Source organism: Molothrus ater, chromosome 12 (assembly GCF_012460135.2).
Source record: "Molothrus ater isolate BHLD 08-10-18 breed brown headed cowbird chromosome 12, BPBGC_Mater_1.1, whole genome shotgun sequence".
NCBI lineage: Eukaryota > Metazoa > Chordata > Aves > Passeriformes > Icteridae > Molothrus > Molothrus ater.
This window is the reverse complement of record NC_050489.2, coordinates 20,168,789-20,183,578: the sequence shown is the minus strand read 5'-3', so window position 1 is coordinate 20,183,578 and position 14,790 is coordinate 20,168,789. Positions and strand designations below refer to the sequence as shown.

The following is a 14,790-nucleotide window of genomic DNA, read 5'->3' as shown; positions in this document are numbered from 1 at the left end:
GTTTTGCTGATTTTGCTTCCCTGTCTTTGTGTTCCTGCAGAAGAACGTCAGCTCCCGGGGCTACGCGCTCTCCTACGACATCACCGCTCACTTCTTCAGGGTAATGCTGCTCCTGTCCTCTGCCTGCTGGCCCTGCCAGAGCTCTCCTCCTTTGCACCCTCCTTTTGAGAGCTCTTGATTAATTCCCAGAAGAGCAGGAACCAGGAAAATGAGGGGGAGCAGCAGGAGGAGGCGGTGCTGGAGCTGAATTTCAATACAATGCAGCAAAGCTGTGCGGGGAGGAGCTGTTGGTAGATGTTGCTTTTGCTGAGCCGTGCTGACCCCTACAGTTGTCTCTGATTAGTTTCCACAGCTCAGCGAGGCACTGGAGCAGCACACAGGGATGTGTGGAGCCATCCTGTCACTTGTCCCCTTGCAGGGCCTGCTGAGTGCCAGCCTGGACTGTGAGGATGCAGCAGACGGGGTCGACGAGGCTCTGGCCACGTGTCAAACCAAGTGTCCCGTGGTGCTCCTCTCTGCAGCGGTGACTGATCTCATTTTGGTGCTCTGATCTGGGGGGAATGCAGCTCCAGCTCAGAGAGTTAAACACTATCCAAGTGTGTAACATTCAACAGAATGTCTCAAAGACTTTGGAAATTGTGTTTCCAGGGTATTTTTGAGCCCTGGGTCCCAGTGATCCCAGCCCTGGGCTCCTGGGTGCTGCCACAGGGGCGGTGTCAGAGTGGGAGCTGGGAGGCTTGTGCTGGTCTCTGATGCCCTGTGTGGGCTGGTTGTTACATCCAAGCAACCAAAATGCCCCAAAACCCCAGGTTTTATTCTCTGTCCTGTGTGTAACTCCCTGTGTGCAGTTTTCCACAGGGATTCATGTTTTGGTGCATGTGTTGAGCTTGGCCATCACCCTGTGGAGCAGCTCTTTCATTCTGGCTGCTCCTGCAGAGGAGTCCCAGGGCACCATGGTGTGAGCACACAACTGACCCTCTGCATTTCCAGGATGTGAAATTTCTCCCATTTCTGATGTGTGCATGTACACCTTGGGCTTTTTCACTGAGGAGAGGGGAAGATCCCCTTTCTCTGAGTCCCTGGCCGTACCTGACTGCAAGCACTGAGCACCCCACTCCTAATGCTGCTGTTTCCATCCTTGTCCCCAGCTCTGGTGGCCGAGGCTGGAGCCAGCACTTTGCTCCCAGTGGAAGAGGCTCTTTGGGGCTCCCCTTGCAGGAGAACTGGCCAGGCTGAGGGGCTGGCACAGCTCAGGCACCAGGTGTGTGTGAGGGATGGAGCAGGGAGCTGCTCTCCTGGGGGATGCGGGGCTCTCGTGGGCTGAGGCTGCCAGGACAGCTCCAGACAGACTCCTCTGGGGGCCTCAACTCCAAATGGGTGAGGATGGTTGAGTCTGGCCCTGCCTGTGTGGTGTGGGTCACAGTGCTTCCCATAAGCACAAGGGAATCTCTGCCCAGGGGGCTGAAGGCAGAGCCCTGGTTGGGCAAAGCCTCAGCACAGTCTGGAGTCATTCCAGGAGCTGCCACACCCTTTGCTCCCTGCATTGGGGGAATCTGGGCTGCTGAAGCTGCTCCCTGGCTGCTTCCTCCTTTACCTCTCCCTACACTGTCAGTGCTCTGCAGCTTTTCTCCAGAATTGGGAATTTCTGTAAGAATCTCCTTGCAGGTTATGGCAGGTGATGATCACATGCTTCTGTAGTATGGAGTCTCTGCTGATAAAAGAGATTGGAGAATGCTTCTGTCTGCTTCTAGACTTTGGCTTCTTTACAACTGTCTCCATGAAGAGAATTATTTATTTTCTTGTCCCAGTCACAATTTGCACCTTTGCCCAAGTCCCCGCTTTCCTCCTCATTCACAGCAGGACTTTTCCCCTTTTTTACCTGCAATCCCATGACATGTTTGTTCTGTTTCCAGGTTCCTCTGCTCAGGAGCAGCTTTCCCTGTCTCTGACCCGCCCTGGCTCTCAGCTGCCTTCCTGCACGGGGCCATCCTGCAGCACTCACCACGAGGACGAGGGACAGAGGCACTGGAGAGGCTGGGGACTGGTGCAGAGCAGGCAAGGCCGGGTGCACTTCATCCCTCTGCTCTTTCCTACACCTGAAAACCACAAACAGGGGGTCTCTAACTGAGAGAAGTTGTCCTGAGATAGAGCTGCACCCCTGGTGACCCCTGTTGGCAAATCTTGCTGGTGGATAGTTGATAAAAAGTGGCTGTAAATTGCCAGTTGCTAAATTCTTATCCTCGAGGCAAAGTTGTTCCAAGCTCTATCTTTTACCTCAGACTCTGGCTCCTGGGAAATCTGTGAAGGCTGTTCAACAGCTGCTTTAAAAACTGGAGCTGGAGAGAGCCCTGCAGAGAGGGAGAGCTCAATCCATGGTGTGCCAGGATTCCCTCTCCCTCCAACAGGAGCAGTCCTTGTGGATTTTAGCTCAGGCAACTTGGCTGGGAAGTTAAGGAGATGGAGGACATTTGTGAGACAGCAGTGCAGGCATTTTAAGGCTCTGGGAAGTTGTGCTGGGATTCCCAGAAGAGATTTCCTGAGGGTTTTCCCAGGTCTGGTGCAGGAAGTGGCTCAGGCTGTCACCTCAGTGCAGGGGGAATTCTCTGGAAGGCTCTGCTGAGGAGGGAGCTGGGCTGCTGCCCTGCAGGTCTGGCTCTGATTTTCCAGGGAAGAGCCAGGGTCAGAGCTCAGCCTGGGGAGTGTCCCTGTGCCAGAGGGACACAGGTGACAGTGCTGAAGCAGAACCTCAGGTTTACTCTGGAGGTTTCCTTGCTGCAGGCAGCAGCTCCTCTTCCTGTGGGATTGACTCCTCCACTGATTGCACTGGGCTGGAGCCAGAAGCTGCCAGCCAGGACCTGGTGTCACTGAGAGCACACAGGGAACAACTGCAGCTTCCACCTCAGGATCCCTGGAGGCTGAATTGAATTCCTGCCAGGGGCAGTGAGAGCCATGGGAGGGCTGGGGGTACCTGGGGTCCCAGCAGCTGAAACACTCTGTGGTTCATCAGGTCCAGGCTGGGAAGGCACCTGGTGAATGTTTTATGTTCCCTGACTGGAAAGGCCAAGTTCCAAGTCACCCCTACAGGCACAACTCACAGGCAGCCTCTTTTCCTTGCAGCTCCTTGTTGCTCTGCTGTTCTTCTCACTCCTGGATCTCATCTCAGCCAGAATAGCACCAAAGGTGAGTTCAGTCCCAGGGAACTCTCCTGGCACTGGATGTGTCTGATCAGCTTGGTTTGCTGCCCAAAAATGCTTTGTAGCAGCACTGGGAGGGCTGGGAGCTCGTTCTGCCAGGAGGAAGGGATCAGCAACACCCCAGACAAGCCTGCTGAAAGCCCTTCTGTTCCCATCAGATTAAACCTGGCTTTTCCTCTCCCTGACGTTATCTCCCTTTCACTGCTTTTATTTCTCCTCCTGGATGATTTATTATTTCCAGTTTGCTGATCAGACTTTGCACCTCCCAGGTAGTGCAGGAACCTCGTGTCTCACTCAGCTTCTGTGCAGCATCTCACAGCTGTCAGATGATGTTTTTCCTCAGGCTGGAATGTGGTACTTCATGGGAGAAGGGCTGCCCAGGAAGGAGGAACATTAGTTTCCAAATGGTTTAATGCTATTTGTGAAGGAGCAGAGATGACAGGCTGCTTCCAGAGCTGCCTGCCCTGAGCATCCTGCTGCCTGTGAAGGCTTGTTTCTGCCCCTGTGCTGTCACCTCAGCTTTGAAGTGCAGCCATTTGGGGAGTCACCTCCCAGATGGGATCAGGGAGCAGATTCAAGGCACAAAGAACCACTTGGTCTCAGTCTGCCCTTGGGAGAGTCTGTGGGAAGAGCCAGGGAGGAGAGAAACATCCTGAGCAGACAGAGCTGGTGTTAATCCACGTGAAATGAGTAATGAAAATAAACCCCACAATAATCCCAGGACATGATGTCACTAGAAAGGTCAGGAGGGACAGAAGCTGCTCCAGTGGGGTGGGTGCAGGATGTGCAGTGGTCTCTTGGTTAATCCAGGTTGGATGGGGCTTGGAGCAGCCTGGTCTAGTGGAAGGTGTCCCTGCCCATGGCAGAGGGGTGGAGTTGCGTGATCTTTAAGGTCCCTTCCAACCCAAACCATTCCATGGTGCAGCCTTGCCCTCTCTCAGTGGAGGCCTGATTTGGTGAGGAAGGCACAGCCTTGCTCTGGTGCCCAATTCCCCTGGGGGAACCCAGGCTGCCAGGTGAGGGAAAGACTTGGGGTGAATTCCTGGGGTCCTTTAGCAGAGCACTTCATGTGCAGTCTCTCGTGGGGGCTCCTCCCTGCTCTGATGCAACCACAGCCCAAGAGCAACGAGGCCTCTCCTTTCTGACACCCAGGAAGGAGTGGATTTCCAGACATCTCTGGAATGGTCCCTGCAGATCCTGCAGTGCCTGCAAGGGAGGGGCACAGCCTGGCCACTGCTCTTCCATTCAGCAGAGGGAGGTGAGTCCTGTCCCCAGGGGCTGCAGGGACGGGTGACCCATCCCTGGGTTGGAGTGTCCCTGGGAGAAGGGGCTGCTGGGCCTTTGGAAGCAGCACTAAAAACACTTGTGTGAAAGCTGAGACCATCCTGCTCCTACCCCAGAGTACGGCAGACCCAGCTGATGGTCAGGAATGACTGAAATCAGTCTTGGTCCTGCTGGTAGGGAAAGCCCAAGGGGACAACTTCCTTCTCTTGCTGGTCCCCACCCCCAAGCACCTGCATTTGTTGTGGCCTGGAAGGAAACTGTGCCAGCCCTGTGCTGCTGCAGGGGCAGGAGGGGTGAGGTGGGGCCCTCTGAAGGCCTCAGTGTTTCTCTGTGTCCCTGCAGCCCCTGGGAGCTGCCATGTCCTGCACAGCGCGGCCTCGCAGCGGCACACCCGGCTCCTGCCCCTGGCCTTCTACAGGTACTGACTGGGCTGGGAGGGGGCAGGGGGGCATGGCTGGCACCCACAGCAGCTGGCACAGAGCTAACAGCACTGCTGGCCTGTGGGTGAGCACAGTTACCCCTTCCCTGAGCCACAGAGAACCTCATCAGGCTCGGTGCTGTTTGAGGAGCTCTGCACCTTTTGCTAAAGAGCTGTGCCAGCAGTGTCCCTTCAGCCCTGTGCTCCAAACACAAGGTTTTGGAGCTGGCTTTGCCTCCTGGGGTGGCCCTGCACACCGTGGGACCCAATCAGACAGGGCAGAGCAGCAGCTGTGTTTGCCTGGTGCCTGTGTGTGTGCGTGGACCCAGAGCTAACAGAGCCCATCTGTGACCCCCTCCAGCCTCACCCCCAGCTTCCAGCAGGAGCTGCTCCAGCAGGAGCCCACCTTCCTCAGCGTGGCACTCCAGATGTACATCCAGCTGCTGCAGCTCTTTGTGGAAGGGCAAGTCCTGCCACAGTCTGATCAAGACCCCACAGAGCACGTAAGCAAAGCCTGGACTCCTTTCTTCTCCTGTCACAGACTCCCAGAATGGATTGGGTTGGATATGACCTTAAACCTCCTCCTGTTCCACCCCCTGCCCTGGCCAGGGACACCTCCCACTGTCCCAGGGTGCTCCAAACCCTGTCCAGCCTGGCCTTGGGCACTGCCAGGGATCCAGGGGCAGCCACAGCTGCTCTGGGCACCTGTGCCAGGGCCTGCTCACCCTCACAGAGAAAAATTTCTTCCTAATATCCAGTCTAAATCCACCCCTCTCCAGCTCAAAACCTCTTGTAACTGATCCTGTTCTTCAGCTCTTCCCTGCAGCAGCACTTGCAGCATCTCTCCTGTTCCCACCTTCCCATACAGAGCAGAGGGAGCTCCTGCAGGTTCCTCATCCCCTGGGACAGAGAGAACTGCCAGGGCTGCTCCCAAACCCCAAACACCCCCCTGCCCTCTGAGCTGTGACAGCCTCGGGTGTGGGGTTGTGGCTTCTGCTTCTCTTCTGGAGCAGGGGCTGGGCTGAGGGTGACCTTCTGCCTCCATTGTCTCTCCTGTGTCGCGCAGGATCCCCTGGAGCTGATCTCTGCAGCCCGGCAGTTCCTGCTGGGAGCCATCCCCCACTGCCCTGCCCAGAGCCTTGGCAACATCCAGCCGGTAGGAGCAGTGCTCTCCCTTCCTGCCAGTGAGAGCTGGGAGTGCTGCTGCAGCTCCCCCGGGCACTGATCCCCTACCTGTGCCAAGCCTGTGCTCCCCTGACCCACCTGGGGATGCTCAGTGCTCCCCTGACCCACCTGGGGATGCTCAGTGCTCCCCTGACCAGCCTGGGGATGTTCAGTGCTCCCCTGACCAGCCTGGGGATGCTCAGTGCTCCCCTGACCCACCTGGGGATGCTCAGTGCTCCCCTGACCCACCTGGGGATGCTCAGTGCTCTCTGTCTCACCTGGGGGTGCCCGTGCTGCTCTGACTCACCCGGGAGCAGGGGCACACCTCATGCCCAGCCGTGCCATGGCCTCCTCCACATCCTCCACCGTTCCCAGCACATCCAGCCCTGCCCTCATGTGGCCGTTCCTGCTCGGTCCAAGGGAATTGTCAGACACAGCCACAGCCACGAGGGGAACTTTCCCCCTCCTCTGCCTTTGCTTGGCTGAGAAGGCAGCAAAAGGCCCTGGCATTGCTGGAACTGGCTTTGAGGAAGCTGGAGCAGATCTAATCTGGCTCCCTGCCCTCTCCCCAGCTCCTCAGCACCTGTGAAGAACTGGACCCAGAGCTGGCAGCCAGCATCCTGCACTTCTCCCGGCCTGCTGTGGATGTAGAGCTGGAGGAAGAGCTGGAACTCTTCTGAGGAATGGACTCAGCCCAAGACCTCACCTACACCTAACACAAGGAGCCACTTTTCTCACCTGGGCCAATTTTTTTCAAATTACTTTGTAAATAATTTATTACAAGCATAACCATGAAGCTCTTGTTACAATAAAAAGTAGGTTACAAATTTTCAGTTTAGACTTGCTTTGGGACTCATAATTATGTTGTTGGTTTTTTTTTTTTCCTTCTTTTCCAAAACAAAATGTCTCCTTAAAGTTGTCCCACTGTCCTCTGTCCCCCTGGAGCCCCCAGGGGCACCTCTGTGCAGGCAGGGAACAGTTGTGGCCAACTTGGTTTGTACAACGTGTGCGTGGGGCTGGGGACACGGAGGTGCTGCCAAGGTCCCTCCCCCTGGGATTAGACACTCTGAGTACAACACTGCTGAATCAGACGTGAGCATGGCAATCACTGCATGAGAACAAGCCTTTCTGAGCAAGCTGAAGCTAATTCCACCGAGTTCTTTGGGAGACTAAAACGTAGATTAAAAATTTCCGGTGCCGGAACGGCTCCTACGGGGCTGGGCTGGGCTGGGCTGGGCTGGCTCGGGCCCCTCAGGTGGGCTCGGGCTCCGCAGTCACTTCTGGCTTCACGGCCTGGCCCTGCGCAGTCCCTGCAGGAGTGAGGAGCAGGAGGGGCTCTGGCTCCAGCGCCTTGCCCTTGTCCTGAGCCTGGGTCAGGGGGTGCACCATGGACATGTGCACGTTGAGGTTGTGAGCCTTCTCGAAGCGCTTCCCGCACTGGTCGCAGGCGAACTCCAGCTCGGCCTCGGCTTTGTGCTTGGTCATGTGGTACTTGAGGGAAGCGCGCTGGCGGCACTGGAACCCGCAGATCTCACACCTGCCGGGGCACAGGGGCTCAGCACCAGCTGCTGCTGCTCCCTCAGCCAGCAGGGCTGGGGCTGGAGCAGGTGCTGGGAATGGACACTTCATTGCATCACTGAGTCCTGGCACAGTTTGGGTGGGAAGGGACCTTAAAGCACATCCCATCCCATCTCCTGCCACTATCCACATCCCCCACACCTTCCACTATCCCAGGCTGCTCCAAGCCTCATCCAGCTTGGCCTTGAACACTTCCAGGGATGGGGAGTCCACAATCTGTGCCAGGGCCTCACCATCCTCACTGGAAAGAGTATCTTTCCAATATCCCATCTAACCCTGCCCTTTGGCAGTGGGAAGCCATTCCCCCTTGTCCTGTTACTCCAGAACCTTGTCCCAAAACCCTCTCCAGCTCTCCTGGAACCCCTTTAGGCCCTGCAAGGGGCTCTAAGGTCTCCCTGGAATCTTCTCCAGCCTGAACACACACAGCACTCTGAGCCTTTTCTCATAGCAGAGGTGCTCCATGATCCTGCCCTCATTCATTCCGTTTAAAGTGATCCAGGCAGGATGCTGCCAGCTCCAGGCAGGGTTTGCATCCCAGATTACAGTGCCAGGGTCAGTGACTGACCCCTCTATCCCACTGGAATCACTTACTGCAGGGGCTTCGCTCCCGAGTGCCGCATCTGATGGACCGAGAGGTGTTTGCGTTGCTTGAAGGTCTGCCCACACTCATCACAGATATAGTTCCGTACCTCTGCCACAGAAACAGGGAGTCATGGTTCTGCTGAGCTCCTGGGATGGAACTGTATCCTGGGATGTGCCCTGCACACGCAGCTGCCACGCTCCCTGTGCGAGTCTGAACCCCTCCCCTGCACAACAGCTTGTTCCACGTTCACAGGCACACAGGGAGCCCCGTGTCCCCTTCCCCCAGAGCCTCAGCACCCCCTAACAGGGCACCAGGAGGGTGTGTGTGCCCTGCCAGCTGCTGGGACCCACCTGTGTGGATGAGCTTGACGTGCCTCTGCAGGTACCGGTCGATCATGAACACCTTGTTGCAGCCAGGGTGAGGGCAGGGCCTCTCCCGCACCTCCTCGTGGTGCTCCTTGATGTGTTTCTGCAAAGCAAGGACAGAGCTTCTGACAGGGAGCAACTTGGATGCCCAAAAAACATCGAGACCACCAGGTGCAAAACCAGGATTTGCATCCCAATCCAGCCCTGGCAGCAGGGGCTTCAGCAGGACACAGTGCAGCCTGTTCCAAGGGCTGCTGTGAGCCAGAGGCAGGGTTCAGGATAAAACAGGGAGAGCCAGAGCCTGGAAAAGGCCAGCACTCCCAGCAGGCTGCTCTTAGTGGCTCACTGCCTCCTGCAGAGCAGGGTGGGGAATTAAACCCAGCAGGGATCCTCTGCTCAATGTAAGTGGCTCCAGAGTGCTGGGAGCCACCAGTGTGGGACAGGAGCAGAGCCCGAGCTCACCTTCATGCCATCAGCCCCTCTGTAGACAGCGGTGCAGCCCTGGTAAGGACACTTGTAGATGGTGGGCAGCTCCTCCCTGCAAGCAGAGGTGTGTGAGGTGTTGTGGCTGTGGGGCTGCAGCCCAGCCCAGTCCTCAGGGACCGTCCTTACCGTTCACATTTGATTTTTTTTTTCCAGCCTGGCTTAGGACCCGGCTTCTTCCTTATTTTGGGCTCTTCTGCCTTCTTTGCTTCTTTACTGTCACTTTTCTTGCCAGAAACCCTCCAAGAAAGAACAGGACAGTGGTTTAAGACTTGATCTTGGTTTTAGACCCACCAAAGTGTCCCCAGCTGTTCGACCTGCTGTGACCTGGCAGAGCAGAAGCACACACAGCCCCAGGTACATGAGCCAGGCTGTGGCTGTGCCAGGCTGGGGATGAGGGCCCAGCCAGTTTAACCCAGTGGGGAGCTTGGGGGCATCTCTGTGACCCGCCAGGCAGGAATGTGTAGGGAACAGAGCCCTAAGGAAAGACATGTCAGCCCCACAGGGGTGGGCACCAGCTCCCCACCCACCCTGAGAGCCCCTTACTTCTTCTCGGGGTAAGGCTCGAAGGAGTCATCTGAGGACTGCACGTTTCTCTTCTCGCTTTCATCATCGCTCAAGAAGTCCCTGAGAGGGAGAAGCTGCCCTTTACCAAGGTGACCTCAGGCTGACCCTCAGCACCAGCAGTTCCCCATTCCCAGCACATCCATCTCCCCCAGGGCACGTGTTCTCCTCCCCGTCCTCTCCCCAGGCAAACACAGCGCCGGTGAACGCAGCAAGGACCCAAACCAGGTCCTTTTAAGGCTAAATCTCTGCAAGAATAATCAAACCACTGTCAGGAGAACAAAAAAATGGCTGTTACTGAAAGGATCTATTCATGGGTGAGGGATGTGGCTGCTGCTTCCTCTACTGGGAAAAGGAATTTTGTGGAGCAAGAATGTCACACAATTGTCTGGTGCAGGTTAATGAAGCAGCAGGTCATTCTGTATTCCCTCAAATGTAACAGCCACAGTTGGACTTTCCTTTTTCCTCCTTTTAGGCCTTAAGCCATACAAGAAGCAATTAATTCCTGAAGACAGGAAATAGGCAATAAATCCTTGCGGCCCTTTTAATGTGACAGCTGACAGGCTCAGCTGACTCGGGAGTCATTCTGCACTTGGCCCTTTAGACTCTCAATGCCTGGATTCGTGTATTTACAGCCCCATTCCAAACCCCTGTGTTAGACTGAGCCAAATCCTCGCTCACAACAGACTGCAGAGCTGCCAGGTCCCTCCCTCTCCCATTTCCCAGTTAAAGGCTCTCCCCAGGAGCAAACAAGGTGGTTTCTCCACGTGCCACCCCGTGCCTGCATTCCCGCTCCCACTGCTCTCCCACAGCAGCTCCCGGCACGGCTCCTTCCCCAGCAGAGAGGGGACCAAGCAGGGCCAGGATCGCTGGGAGCAGCCCGCAAACATGGAGCACACGTGTGTGCAAACCCCCCAGAGCACAGGAGGGAGCTCAGAGCCCCAGTGCCATGAGCTCTGTGACGGCTGCAGCAGAGCCACTGCTCCGAGCCCCCGGCGCTGGTGGAGAAAGAGCTCTCCGGGCTGGGGGTTCCCACTGGCAAAGAAGACATTTAGGCTATGTTAAACCCACTCTTCTCTCACCCCTCAGAAAGGTCACTGAACTCGTCTTTTACCCGCTCATCCGACGTTGCAGACAGAACCTGCTTCCCACTCAACTGGCCTAGGGAAGGAAGGAAGGAGAACACGGTGGGTTACAAGGAAAAGCAGCAGAGCCCCAGCGGCCGAGGAGGAGCCGCCTGCTCCGGCTGCACTCGCGTGGTCACACCGTGGGGAACACGTGCTCCGTGGCAATCAGTGACTGCTTGAACCAAACTGTCCCCTCTGCCCAGAAACAGCTCTCCCTGTGCTCCACCCTGACCCTGCAGCTCCCAGGAGCAGCTTTTGGTTCCTCCTGTGACACCTGTAACTGAAAGAATTGTGCCCAGGCAAGTCCCAGCTGCCATTCTTATGTCCAGCAGCTGACATCTCCTGTGGGTGCTAGAGCTAAACACAGCCTCACTTCTGGAACTCAAAACGGGTGTTAATTCCTCACTTCTGTTAGTGGTGTTTGGGGCAGTGCACCCAGCCCACACCCACTCAGCAGTTTTCCTTTAGGGGCAGAAGGGCCTCCTGGGATTCAGTATCAGCTGCTGCACAGCAGGGAAACCCAGCTTCAGGGTCGAGGCAAAAGAAACATCTGGCAAACATGGTGCTGAGAAACCAGTGACCATTCCATATCCCCAGGAAGAGCCTGGCAGCAGGGTCTCCCCTCTATCAGAATGGGAACAGCACACAGGGCCAGGACTATGACCCTGTGTTCTCCTGTCCCTTCTGCACGGCTCAGCATCTTCTTCCTCACTCAGAGGCCAGTCTCTGAGCACCTCCCAGAAGGATCTGTGCTCTCCTTGAGGAACAGCAGTCTCCAAGAAGAGGCCCCAGCCCCTTGTCGCTCCCTGGGCCACCTCTCCAGCTCCCTGTCCTTCCCCTGAGGCCAGGACAGATCTCAGGAAGCAAATCCCTCACCTGTGGCAGTGCTCAGAGGGGAGATGGGCTGCGGCAGGGCCTGCTCCCGGACGGAGGCGGCGCCGTCCAGCCGCGAGGGAGACGGATCCCTGTCCTGCGTGGGCTCCTTCTCCAGGCTCAGCGGCACCGCCGTGCTCCCTGTGCTGGCGGGCTGCTGGCCAGGAGCTGTCCTTGCTGCAGCGTGCTGGGCGTTGGGAGCGGGAACAGCCTCGGCACCATTGTCAGTCAGGCGCTGCTGCGCCGAGCCCTTGCTCCAGTCGCGCTGGGCGGCCGCGGCGTTGTCGAGCAGCGCGGAGCCGCAGTCCGAGCCCGTGTCCATGATGTAGTCGTGGCCGTCGGCGCAGCCCCAGGAGGCGCGGAGGACCCCGCAGTACTCGGAGGAGAGCACGCTGCGCAGCGCGGGCACCGAGGCGCAGCCGCCCGCGTGAGCGTGCGCCCAGCGCACCAGGCTGTGCAGGCACTGCGGGCTCGACGTGATCAGCTCCACTGCCCGGGGAGAGGAGAGGCAGCGCAGTCAGGCCTGGGCACGGGGGGCACGCGGGGATGTGGGTCTGCTCCCCCCACCCCAGGGCTGCCCCACAAGGCAGGTAGGGACCCACCCCGTTTTTCTTCCCAAAATTTCATTTCATTCACTGGGGCAGTGCCAGCGCTTGCTCCTGTTTCCTCACAGAACCACTGAGGCTGGAAACAACCCCTGAGATCACTGACTCCAACCCATGACCAAACACCACCCTGTCAGCCACTCCAGAGCACTGAGTGCCACATCCAGTCTTTCCTTAAACATCTCAGGGACAGAGGCTGCACCATCTCCCTCCATCATTCACAGCTGAAAGGGTATTTCCAATTGTCACCAGTGTCCGACACCAGCTGGGACAGGTCTGGCACTGCCACCCAAATCTGCTCTGTCTGCTCTTCCCACCCCCAGGTGAGCCTCTGCCAGTTTGGCCCAGCTCAGGAAGGTGAAGATACTCCTGGGCAGCCAAAGGGAGGAAGGAGAACCTTAACCAGCTGTGTCAAAGGACACCAGAGCCCTTCCAGACGTGGTCATTTCCCACCACCCATCATCCCAGCCCTCCACTGGTGCTGAGGCAGAAAGAAAAGGAGAGTGGGCACTCACCCAGGCAGGAGGCACCTCCTTCCATACCCGGCTGTGCCTGGACCCCGCTGCTCCTGCAAAAACCAGAAGGGCACAGTGGGGTTTGGGGGTCGCAGAGGGACCATGGGGCAGCATGGAAGAACAGGGGTCAGCACGGGGGAGCACGGGGGAACAGGGGGCAGCACGGGGCACTATGGGGGAATATGGGGCAGCATGGGGAAACACGGGGCAGCACGGCACGGTGCTGCTCCCAGAGGTGAGGAAGGCCACGTACTTTCCTTTGGACTTGGCGTGGCCCGTGGGCGAGGCGTTCACCCTCTGGATGAAGGTGCGGAGGACGCTGCGGCACTTGTAGAACTGGGCATGGCATTTCTTGCAGACGAACTGGGGCAGCGCGGGGTCCTGCCGCACCGCCACGCCCACCAGCCGCTGGAAGTCGGCGAAGAACACCTGGTCCACGCGGCGCTGCTTCTCCGAGCTCTCCCCCAGCACGGGCACCTTGCCGAAGGCATGGCGCAGGCTCCGCGAGGAGAACTTGCCGTGGCACAGGCGGCAGTAGCCGGTGCTCAGGGCTCGGCCGATTCCTGCCCGGGAGGAACAAACGCGGCTGCTGAGGGGTGGCACCGAGGCAGCCAAAGGTGCTCCCCTCCCCTTCATCCCAGCTGCCGCCCAAGTCCTGCCTTCAGCAAAGCACGGAAAATCCAGGCAGGAAAAGACCTTTCTGAGAGCAGCTGACCCAAAATCAGCCCTTCTGACCCCACTGTGCCAGTGGCAGAGCCTGCTCCGCGCTGTGGGGTTCCGGGGACTCTGCCAATGCCATCCCTTGGTTTCAGCAGCTCTTCCCGGGTGTTTATCTCCCAAGGATTTACATCTGGCATTGTGTCCCTTGGCTGCCCCAGCGCTGGCTGTCCCATCCCTCAGCTCCCCAGCAGCGCCCTGGCGTGGGGCAGTGTCACCCAGCAGTGTCACCTGTGCCATCCCCGCTCTGTGGGATGATCTCCATCCCTCTGCTGCACCCCAGGTGTGATGGGAACCCCGAGCACGGCCCCCTCCCGGCCCTGATCCAACCCAGCCCCACTCCGAACCCTGGGATGGAGCGGGCTCCCAGGGCTGCCGGGAGCGATGGGGGTCTCACCACATCCCGCGAGCTGGTGACAGGGATGGGACAGGGCAGCGCCTCCCGGGGCAGAGTCTTGGGGGGCTGAACCCCCTCGACTGAGAGTGCCCCGCATGCCAGCCGCTGTCCCGGGGCAGCGCCGGTGTCTCAGCACGCACCGGAGCCGTTGGAGATCCCGCTTATCTCCTGTCCCAGCTGCAGCACACCCGGGTATCGGCCACCCCAAACCCCAAACCGGGACGGCACGAGGGTCTCAGGCACCCCAAACCCCAAACCGGGACGGCGGGAGGGTCCCAGGGACCCCCAGAGCGGGATGGCGGGAGGGTCCCGACCACGCTCAAACCGTGATGGAGGGAGGGTCCTGGTCACCGCCAAACCGGAGCAGGCAGCGGCCGAGCACCCCGAGATAGCGGGAGGTGCCCCCACTCTCCCTCCCCGTGAGCCGAATTCCTCCTTACCTTGCCGTTACCGGCACCGGGATGTTCCGTGTTTCAGAAGGCAGAAACTCCACACAAACGGGCAAATTCTGACCCGCCGCCCGCTCGGTACCGAGCCCCGGGACGGGGGCTCTGACCCGGCCGTGCGGAGGGAGCCCCGCCACACCGAGCCTCGCCCGTACCCGGTGCTCGCAGCCCGTGCCGGTGGCGGCCGGTCCCGCCGGTGCCCCCGCGGCGGCTCCGGCCCCGGGGAAGCGGCTCCGGCCCCGGGGAAGCGGCTCCGGCCCCGGGGAAGCGGCTCCGGCCGTGCCCCCGCTCCCCCCGCCCCGGTCCCCGCGCTCGGGCCTCACCTGCCTCCGGTGCGCAGGCGGCGGCCGCGGGGGGCTCGGCGGGCTCGGAGCCGCGGGCGGCCGTGCCGGGGGTCCGGCGGGGCGCGGGGGGGGCCCGGGGGCCGCCCGGGGCCGCCAGGAACCGCCCGCGCCGATCGCGCTTCATCGTCCCCGC

General features: G+C 58.9%; 2 protein-coding genes across 2 annotated transcripts in view; one reads left to right on the top strand and one right to left on the bottom strand.

Moving 5' to 3' along the window:
* Positions 1-6,904, top strand: part of FANCA (FA complementation group A) — a 33,564-nt gene extending 26,660 nt beyond the window's left edge. Inside the window, 10 exon segments of the mRNA XM_036390537.1 lie at positions 41-100; positions 419-523; positions 1,149-1,261; positions 1,914-2,055; positions 3,118-3,180; positions 4,347-4,452; positions 4,821-4,896; positions 5,258-5,399; positions 5,963-6,052; positions 6,633-6,904. Coding sequence (XP_036246430.1) covers positions 41-100; positions 419-523; positions 1,149-1,261; positions 1,914-2,055; positions 3,118-3,180; positions 4,347-4,452; positions 4,821-4,896; positions 5,258-5,399; positions 5,963-6,052; positions 6,633-6,740 — 1,005 coding nt within the window. The 3' untranslated portion in view covers positions 6,741-6,904.
* Positions 6,819-14,781, bottom strand: ZNF276 (zinc finger protein 276). The gene is made up of 11 exons (XM_036390522.2): positions 14,637-14,781; positions 13,007-13,316; positions 12,754-12,806; positions 11,637-12,122; positions 10,716-10,794; positions 9,616-9,696; positions 9,199-9,309; positions 9,049-9,124; positions 8,572-8,689; positions 8,230-8,329; positions 6,819-7,597 (listed from the first exon to the last, which is right to left on the bottom strand). The coding sequence occupies exons 1-11, from the start codon at positions 14,779-14,781 to the stop codon at positions 7,312-7,314; spliced, it is 1,845 nt and encodes a 614-aa protein (XP_036246415.2). The 3' UTR covers positions 6,819-7,311.
* Positions 14,782-14,790: the final 9 nt, after the last annotated feature.

Coding starts and splice junctions, on each gene's coding strand:
- ZNF276 (XM_036390522.2), bottom strand. CDS start 14,781: ATGAAGCGCGATCGGCGCGGGCGGTTCCTGGCGGCCCCGGGCGGCCCC. Junction 9,310..9,615: donor GAGCCTTACCCCGAGAAGAA/GTAAGGGGCTCT, acceptor TCTTTCTTGGAG/GGTTTCTGGCAAGAAAAGTG. Junction 7,598..8,229: donor TCGGGAGCGAAGCCCCTGCA/GTAAGTGATTCC, acceptor GTGCCCCGGCAG/GTGTGAGATCTGCGGGTTCC.